Genomic DNA, 10499 nt, shown 5'->3' with positions numbered 1-10499 from the left:
TAAAAAAAGAAATCATTTATTAACATTCAAGATCAGTTCCGACGAAAATCACAATTTTCAAAGACTAGCCGACTGTTTATCTACCCCACGCTCCGTGTCCCCATCCCAAGCCGGCTCCCCATCCAGGGGCTACAACTCCAGGGGCGACTGCGGCACTGACAACTCCACCAGGAATGGGGGCAGCTGCAAGGACTCCAGCTTGAGCGGCTCCGGAAATAAGACTGCCATCTGGTCCGGCAACGACAGCTTCAGCGGCGGGGCCTGAGAGAAGAGCTCCTGGATTGGCAGGTCCTACGAGGGTGGCAGCTCCCCCCCAACCGAGGACGGAGGCTTGGGCACAGGCCAAGGTGGCGACTAGGAGGATAGCGACCTGAAAGTCAATGAATGATAGTTATCAATGTCAACTCCTTAAAAAAATTATCATCTGTTTACAATCTTTTATTTGAATAGTAATTTTTGTTTGAAAGTACATATAATATATATTTAAGTGACACTCCATTGTTAGATTTTCACAGTTTACACGTGTTTTGCTATACAATAGTTTCATCAGGTATGTTAATACTGAGAGTATACTCAGAGTATAAACACGCCTGATGAAGCTTATGTATAGCGAAACGCGTAAAACTGTTTAGTGAAGATGCCACAATAATGTGTTTCTTGAATATATTTTGAAAACTATACAATCGGGTAAAATCTGATATGTATATGAATTTTACCAAAGAATTCCAAGAAAAAAACAGTTATCAGTTATTGAAGTGGAAATTTTACCACTAAATCGTACAAAGCAAATAATTCACTTTGTGCTAGCATTCGTCAATATCATTACTTTACAGTGTATGAGATGGATATAATTTAATTCCAGAAGCATCGAAAGGAAAGCCTAATCTTGTTATTCGTAACAAATCGAAGAGGAATTCTTTAACAATTATTGAACTTTAGCATAAATATGTGTTTTACATGTTATTAAAAATAACGACTTCTTTTACATAAAAAATATATTAAGAGTTGTCATGTTCGTAAAAAAATATATGTATGTGAAGCAATGTTGAATGACATCAGTAAAAACAACAAGTCAAGTCACTATCAGGAAAGTACTTTTTTGTTGTTCAAGTTGTAATTCTGAATTCTACCTTTATAGTATAATACGAAATGAGGACATTGATGAAAAAAAAAGAACAACCAGAAAATGTACGAATTAATCTGATATTGAAACTGATATAGAGAAGAGATGTATGTTACGTGATAATACTAACGAATACTCTATAAATTGCCAACAAAAACTTACTAATGCAGTTTATAGTAAGGCAAACGAAATTGAAAAGGAAATTTACCCGTTTCTAAAATAGGTGAAGATTTCAAAAAAATAAAGATATGAATATAACGTATAGAATCAATAATAAATTTGAGCATGAAATATAACTTCCGGGTGTCAAAGTCCTTTTTTGAAAATTAAATTTCATTAACAAAAATAGGTGTTAATAGTGTGAGAGCAAAGCATACTAGAATGAAGAATGTTCGTTCTGAAAAATTGTATTGAGTTTTCAACATCTTGCAAAATTGAATTTATGATTATCTGATTCACGATGTCTTCGATGAACATAGAATTTTCTTTATACGTTTAATTTTCAACAATTTTTGCTATTTGATTTATTTTTGATTCCAGCCTTTCATTATGTTTTATTTGCTGAACTGTACTATTGAACTGATCAATTAATGACATTGAGAGTGAGTTTTGCTTCTTGATGTTCGTTACTAGATTATTTTGATTATTTTGTAATTCTTTGATCCGACGGTCATATTTTTCAACATCGCTGGAATCTAAATTTCCTGTGATTGATTTGGAAATGGATCCAACGCCATTTATAAGACCGGGTTCTGTTCTGAGTGGATGTGGTAAAATATTGTCGAGTCTATCACTCACCCCTTTTTCAGAAAATTATAATATTTTTAAATAGTTAGATGTATCCCATGAGTAGTCTTTGTAACCGCCTACAAGTGTCCTTACATTTTTTGAGTTGGATTTCAGTTTATGTACTTCCATGATTATTGGATTTAAATCATAGTAACGAATAAGTGTATATGCGTGCGTTTCGACTCTGGCTGTTCCAAGTCTGAGAGAAATAAGTCCTGGATTGTTTTTTAGGTTTTGTTTAGATATATTTTCCTGAAGTCCGAGAGTTTCAGATAATATTAAAATTGTAAGAACTTTGGGCATACTTTATAAGGTACACGACTGGTTCCTCGATTTTTGATTTCCAGGTAGACTTCCTTGCGAGACTGGACGATTCTTCTCCACTCCCCGATGATCTGCCTGTTGAGGGTAGCTGAAAGGTCCACGATGGATTTGGTTTCTTGAAGTTTGAAGAGCCACTCCTTCACAAACACCTCCACAAGACAAAACAACAAGTTCGATACCCGATGAATCGTTGAAACGCAAACTGCACGTTCGATACGTTCAATTTTGAGTATCCTACCGACTGCGCCAAATATAACTTTCGGGTGTCAAAGTCCTTTTTTAAAAATTAAGTTTTATTCATAAAAACAGGTGTTAACAGTGTGAGAGCAAAATTAAGACTAAATTATAAAAATATTCTCCCATGAAGATAAGATTTCTTGTACATCAGTTTCCCAGAATCGCGAGATTCTGCTTCAGCATGGTCAGCGGTTCACATGGGAACGGGCGATATAATACATGGATATTTGAAATAACAAAAACACTAATTTGGTGTCGGGTAGATCAGAAATTTATAATTTGTCTTGTTCATATAATTTTCGATGTTTGCCATATACCGATCTGAGAATATTGAAAGCACTCCAAAATGTTTCCAAAATGAAAAAAATTCAATTCGGCTTATGCTACTCACCTCTACACAGCGATATATGAGTTAAATCATGAATTTGAAACTCCTCATCTCCAGAAGAAAAGTTTCATACTCATCCTTTTGGAAAGTATGGAAAATAATAAATTCAGAAATGCCTGTGATTTAATAAACGATCAAATCAATTTGAATATCTCTGCTTTGCTTCTGTTTATCTGTTCGTACCAGATAATCGATTTAAGTCCATCTACAAAAATTGATTTGTGATATAAAATAAATGATTGACCTGTTTCTACCTGCTTTCTCTAGTAAATCAAAGACTATATTTCCTCTTTTCATGTAGTTGAATCTAGTATACAATGAAATATCTGATTGAACTTTAGATAATAATTCATGTTTCTGAAGTTTAAGCTATTCTATAATGGAAAATGTGTCGGGGTTTTGTGTAAAATCACAATGAACTTTTAAGAAAGTTTTAAAAATTTGGATAAGACTCACAGTTAGTCACTGAGATGATAGACAGAAACTGGATGAAAAAACGAATAAGCTGAAAATTAAAGAAATATGCAGAAAACTCCACAAGAAACACGCTATAAAAAGAAAGAGATATTGAAGTATTAGACATCAGTCATTAAACTAAAGAGTAGAATGAAAGAAGATGCTGAAATTTGAGAACAGTCAAATAGATAACACTATGATCCTAATGAGAAACGAATGCGTTCCTCCTAACACGAAACAAAAACTTTTAATAATGAGGTGTCAAATAGAGGCGCACGATAAATATTGTTGATAACATCGTGAACACATCATTATCACAAGCACGTCAAGAAGATGTTTAGTTCACTGATTTTATGTTTGATGATAGTTATTTTCTAGAACAACTGATCGAAAGTAACTGAGTAAAGTAAACTAAAAACATTTTTATCATGTTGTTTTAAAAATGGTTACGGTGGATGCAATTTTCTAATTCACAGTTCAAATACTAATTCATGACTCGATCCCTGAAGAGCCTCCAATTCTGAATAACATGGATTCAAAACTCAGTAATGATTTCAGTCATGAATGAGGGCTACATAATTTACAGTTAGCTAAACATTATTAGAATGGACTTGCGAAAGTGATATTTAGTATATCTTTGGTTATCGAAAAATTGGATAGCTATCACTGCTGCATCAATTGATGTATCTATATAGAAAATGGATGATTGATTCTTGAATTCAGATTTTTTTCTACTACTTTCAAGCCGTCTTTTTTGTCTATTTCTCTCATGAGTCTGGAAAACACTGCAGTCTCATGGGCATTTTTCTCCAAGCTTATTCATCACAATAATCTTATTCCTTGTACTAGTTGGTACAGGCCTATTGCTGGATGTATGTCATAACATTTAATATTTTGGGAAAGAAAGTTTTTGGTTTTCTACCACTCCATCTTGATACAAAAAAAGAAGGATGAGGGAGTCTTCCAAAAAAAGGAAGGAAGTAACTCTATACATGGATGTGTAGATCATGCAGTAGGACTTTCTTTCAGTTTGTGTCTGAAAGTTATTTCTTTGCATGATCTACACATCCATGTATAGAGTTACTTCCTTCCTTTCTTTGGAAGGCTCCCTCATCCTTCTTTTTTTGTACCAAGATGGAGTAGTAGAAAGCCAAAAACTTTCTTTCCCAAAAATTATTCACTCCTAAAAAATATAACCCCTTCAATTCATTTAATATTTGACATTGAAGTGACATTGAACTGACATCAGTTGAACTGTGTCAACTTAGCATATCGTTTTTATTTTCTTTTGGAAAATAATTTAATATGTCCTTCATTGTTATGTTATCTTCAACCGTGACATGTTTTTCACAACTTCGAGCCACTCAAAATGTTTAAAACTTTTGTTTCGGTGAAAAGAAATCAGAAAACAGGGTGAACGTCCTTTAACGAGTGTTTCAATTGGTAAAATATATTTAGGTTTTCTGCAAAATCATTTATCAGGGTTGGAAAAAAATGTGAAGAATATTAATGCTTAAGATTTCTTTAGTCTACGATTACTACACAAGGGAGTATTTCCAAAAGTGATTTTCAATTTTTGTGGGTATTTTATCAGTTATTACAATATTGTCTATTGGTTTATTACAATCAATAATAAATATTTTCAAATTTGGTATGGAGGTTCACGGTGTCACGGTGTTTCACATGCGTCACAAGTTTATTTTTTCGTTATACGTCCATTACTAATGAAAAGTGAAAGAAAGAAACTAATTTTAGTTTTTCAGTGAACATGGGACTTCTAATGGATATAAAAATTGGGTTGAAGGGATTTTCGATATATAAATAAAGAAGTCTAAGAGTAAAACCTTACCAAGGAGTTCATGGTGTACTTATTTTCACAGTCGATTGAAAACTGAATATCTGTTCTTCAACCCTAGTATTTATATGTAGAAAACTTCAAATGATCATTAATGTATTTGAGGCCTTCACCTTCCATTCGGTAATCTTACGCATTTTAAGCATATGTTGCATTATTGCAAACACTCCTGATTATGGGTATGTCTACCAGTAGTAGGATACTTTGTTTATGTAATATGCATGCCTTGAAATGAAAAAATATTCATCTCTTTTTTACTCTTTGTATCAAACATTTTATTGATTTAATTGAAGGGGTTATATTTTTAGGAGTGATTAATTTTTTTTGGGAAAGAAAGTTTTTGGCTTTCTACTACTCCATCTGATACCAGTGAGGGTGACAGTGTTCTATGTGAGTAAAATTTATTACCATTCATTCAAAGTAGAACTCATGTGAATGATATCTGATTCTTATTCCACAACAAATATTTGAAATACAAACTGAGTAAAGAAAAGTATCTTCTGTATAATTCAGTGTTCATATAGAAGTATTTGTTTCGAAAGAATTATTTTCTTTCGTGTAATTCAATGTTTATATGAAAGTAGCTGTTTCAGGAGGACTTTCTTTCAGTTTGTTACTGAAAGTTATTTCTTTGCATGATCTACACATTTATGTATAGAGTTTCAAATTGATTACTTCCTTCCTTTCTTTGGAAGATTCTCTCATTCCCCTTTTTTTTTGTATCAGATGGAGTAGTAGAAAGCCAAAAACTTTCTTTCCCAAAAAAAATTTATTAATATTCTAACACAACTGAAATACCAGGGTTTGAGAAAAAGAAAAGCTAATGATTGTTCGAGTTCGAGTTTTGTATTGATTTTAATTCCTATAATTTCCATCTTTCAGAAAGCCGGTTTTTAAGTTCTACGTTTAGGTAATGTAGATATATTGAAATTTGAGGGATATAGCTAGATTGGGGAAATTTTACTTTATGGGATACTCACGGGTTTTCGCGATTTTTTCTGTGATGATACTACATGATGGTAGGAAATAAGAACACTTTTTATTTTTTGTCAGACTCAATCAGTTTTAGATATATAGCCTGTCAAAGTTTGTATGATGTCATTTTTTACCTTTTTTTAGCAATGAATGATTGAAATTCACATATTTTTTATTCAATACATCTTTTTCCAAATCATCGCACTTTTTTCTATCCCTTTTTATTCACTTATTGCTAAGTTTCTTGAAATTAGATTGAAATTCCATAATTTGTCACATGCTAACTCAACCTAACCTAACCCGACCTAAACTAACTCAGTCTAACCTTACTTTAGAATTTAAAAAAACTATCTCTAAACTTAACATCTAACGTGACCTCCGAATTCTAAAAGGAACGTATTTTCGAATAGTGAAACTTAATGCAATTTATAAAAAATGATTTGTGTGCACCTGACAAATTATGAAATTTCATTCTAATTTCAGAAAACTCGCCAATAAGTAAATGAAAAGGGATAGAAAAAGGTGCGATGATATGGAAAAAGTTGTGTTGAATAAAAAAATATGTGAATTGCAATCGTTTATTGCTTAAAAAAAAAAGGTAAAATATAACGTCATACAAACTTTGCCAGGAGATATCTCGAAAACTAATTGAGTCCGACAAAAAATAAAAGTGTTCTGAATTCCTACCATCATGTAGTATCATTTCAGAAAAAATCGCGAAAATCCGTGAGTATCCCATAAAGTATAATTTAGCTGCTAGATTCATCGACTATGGAAGGAATGAGGAAAACAAAAAAAAACAAATATTGTATGATGTTTTGTTGCCTGCAATGAGCGTGTTTTGCCTAATAATAATAATGAATATGCTTCATTATCATAAGATTACTTGTTGACAAAGCTTGACCAGTAGGGTCAAAATTTCAAAATACCAGTTGATAATCTGTTCTTGAAAAAATCTGTTTTCAAAATCTGTTTTTCCGTTAATCAGCTGTCGCCCCCATACGAACGACAACTCTCAAAAGTTGAGATATTTGTGCGAACTAAGGACTAACGAGGTCTTACCTTTTAACGTGTGATTCCTTACACGGTTGCAGAATCATCCCAGCTTCAACCAGATAAATTCTCTCGAGAAAAATATCTGGTCGAGGCGGGAATCGAATCCACGGCCTTCCGATCGTGAGTTGGGCGCACTACCACCGCGGCCAACTCCACAACTATATCTTCAGCAAATCATACATTACAAAAGAATATACCAATAACGTTTCAAGTCCAGTTCACTCAAGATATTCTTAGGAATACAGAATTGTGTTTTGAAGACATCTCATCTACAACTATGCGTTTTTTTACCTAGCAAAGTGTCACCGATAACTTTTGTGGCACATCAAAACAACGTTGTTGTTTCAAATTTTACACTCTTTCATCAACGTTGTTGTTTGTTTTAGAGCCCTAAGTCTGTTTCCAGTGAACATCTCGGTGAAAACTTATTCATTTTGATCCTAATGAGCGCCATTTGAATCAGTGTACTTTTGCCAACAAGTCGATAAATTCCGTCAGCATAAAAATAATTGCTCGGGATTCGATGAAATCGACAAAGATCGTTCTTGCCTGGTCCTGATTGGCGAAGGTTCTACCGGTAAGAAAGTTATCGAAGTGCTTGAAAAGATGCTAATCGGTTAGGTGAGAGGTCTGGGGGGTAGGGTGGGCGAGGCAGAACTCCGAGGCTCAATTCGTCAAACGTGAGGACGGGCGTTGTCGTTAAGCAGGATCGGACCTCTTCTGTTGACCAGTGCTGCTGCTGATGCAATTTCCGGTACATTTCGTCAATTTCCTCACAATAGGATCCTGTTGTGATGGTTTGGTCCGATTGCAGAAAGTTAGGTATGGTAAATAACAGCAGCCGCTGACCATCATACAGTAACCAAGATTTTTTTTTGTGAGTTTTTGCATCGGGAAGTGCCTGGGTAGCTCATCGGTGTCCGACCATTGTCCTGATCGTCGTACACACGGCAAAATCATCAATTTAGGTGAGCAACAGTTAAGTCAAAAGTTTGGAATTTATGAGTGTTCCACCTTTTCATTATTACTTGGTGAGACGTTTATTGCTAATATTTCCCACCATACCGTGAGTGAATCACTCCTGTTTACTCAAGTGCCCAATAACCGGCATAGGATCATCTTTATTCGATGGTAATTTATTATGTTCAAGGTGTGTGTAGCGCATAGTTTTTTTGCTTTCATTTAACAATGGACATTGCTGAGAGAGGCAAGGCATTATATTTCCAGAATATACATTGCAATATACCTGCTGAGTTGATTTAGCAATTTGTAAATGTATACCCCTATTCAATAAAGAAAAAACTATATAACCTCCAAAGTACCTCTAGGATTTGTTTGTAGGATTCGTTACATCATCCTTTCATTCTTCAGCCCTTCGTTAGTGTTCTGGGGTATAACATATCAAAACAAATTGAAATACCGACTTCTAGTGCTTAGTAGCTGTAGTTGAAACATATTCTTCCAGATACTACACACTATCATCTCTCTCCAACGTCTCAATTGTAAGCGAGACATCTTAGAAGTCAGTCAGGGTACGACATACTCCGGAACACTTTTAATGTAACTATTTGTATCATCAAGCTTGGAGGTGAATTTCTCATTTGAAATAATATTCTGCAAAATATTGTTGATTATTTTCATGCTTATATCAGGAGTTTCACTAAAATTGTGAAATGTCCTACGAAGAAGAACAAAAAAGACTCAAACGTTTATGGGAAGAGTTTGGCGCCAGTTCTGATGATGATGGGTTATTTATTGATAGAAATTCTGAAGGTGAAGATGAAGGTGTGCTAGAAGAAGTCGGAGTCGCACAAATAGACGAAGAACATGCTGCTGGAGAAGAAACAAAACACACACGGGACGAATCGGAAAATAGTTTCTGAGACGGAATATCTGGAAGACATAGTCGAGCGTTCAATTGAACCAGTATCTGGAACTAAACAAAACATTACTTTTGATAACTGGTTTACCAGCTACCCTCTTATGATGAATTTGCTCAAGAAGTATAAGCTGACATCGGTTGGATTTGGCAGAAAAAACAAGTGCCAAAAAGGGAAAGAATATCATACTTTTATTTACATTACATCATGACTACCTGAAATTATCAGCTTCTATAATTCCACCGAAGGCGGTGTAGACATATTGGATGAGTTATCTACTAATTACAGTGTGTCGAGAAACAACCGCCGTTGGCCTTCGACACTATTTTTTTCGTTCATGAATTCCGCTGGAGTGAATGCTCAAGTTATATTCAAAGCAAATACGCAGAAATACAAACGTCATGAACCGGGACCTAAGCGACGAATCTCAAGCAATGGATATTCTGTTTGTCCAAGAAGCAAAGACAGGAAGACATAGTCCAATTTGTATGGAGCACGCAATGATGACATGCGAAAATTGTGCCAATTTCAAGAGCCCGTAACTCTTCTATTTGGGAAGTTACCACTCTCAGTTTTGCAATGTTTTGTTTGTGGAACAGTTTTTTAGAATATTTCTTTTAGTTGTATATGCCATGTTATGATCTCCATATTTTATGATAAATATACTTGAACTGTGTTTTTCCAGGATATAATAAACATATATTTTTCAATTGATGATTTTTGAATTTCAAAGAGAAATATTCAACTGCTGTTATTGCTTCATTTCACTGAAAAATATGCAGAAAAACATATATAGTTATCAAAACGATAAAACTTTGTTATCTCAGTATTTCTGAAATGACTTTTATTTGGGGTATGCCATACCCCAGTACACTAACCGAGATAATTTATTTGGGTACACTAACGGAGGGTTAAACGTTGCGAAGAAGTTTTGCAATTTTTTGCGTTTTGGGTGATATATATTTTTTTTCAGACACAACACTCTGAATCACGAGGAGGAAATTTTTTGAAGGCTGGGTTGTTTTCCAAAAAAAACCGCCAAGATCACTTGCTGAAATTTATTCTTACTCCCGCTCAAATTAATAATTAACAAGATGTGGAGATTGGGCCTTCGAAAATGAGAATTTCCCATCTTTCGTATTATAATACAAAACCATATATAACTACCGAATTTTGCAAACTGCTTGATACATGTCTGAAACATAATTTCATCAAATATAATAATAATTTAAATCTGCAAAAGTCAGTTATCCTTATAGACTCACTATTAAGTCACTTTTAAGTTATGGTCACACTAGAAAATACCCGCATCCTTAATAACCCCCAGAATCATAAACATAAACAGATTAAAACAGTTTTAATCTTCCTCTTTGAAGATGATCACTTGGTGATCAAAACACGTGTGTCGAGATGTTA

The 10499-nt window shown here is 34.1% G+C and overlaps 1 protein-coding gene across 1 annotated transcript; it reads right to left on the bottom strand.

Moving 5' to 3' along the window:
* LOC111502413 (uncharacterized) lies at positions 1-5313 on the bottom strand. The gene is made up of 2 exons (XM_023156489.2): positions 5167-5313; positions 1-370 (listed from the first exon to the last, which is right to left on the bottom strand). The coding sequence occupies exons 1-2, from the start codon at positions 5176-5178 to the stop codon at positions 77-79; spliced, it is 306 nt and encodes a 101-aa protein (XP_023012257.2). The 5' UTR covers positions 5179-5313; the 3' UTR covers positions 1-76.
* Positions 5314-10499: the final 5186 nt, after the last annotated feature.

The sequence above is a fragment of the Leptinotarsa decemlineata genome, unplaced genomic scaffold (assembly GCF_025532065.1).
Source record: "Leptinotarsa decemlineata unplaced genomic scaffold, Ldec_3_MD MMD2_tig00026314_RagTag_RagTag, whole genome shotgun sequence".
In the NCBI taxonomy this organism is placed as follows: Eukaryota; Metazoa; Arthropoda; class Insecta; order Coleoptera; family Chrysomelidae; genus Leptinotarsa; species Leptinotarsa decemlineata.
Note: the sequence above shows the minus strand (reverse complement) of the source record. Positions and strands in the feature narration are given on the sequence as shown.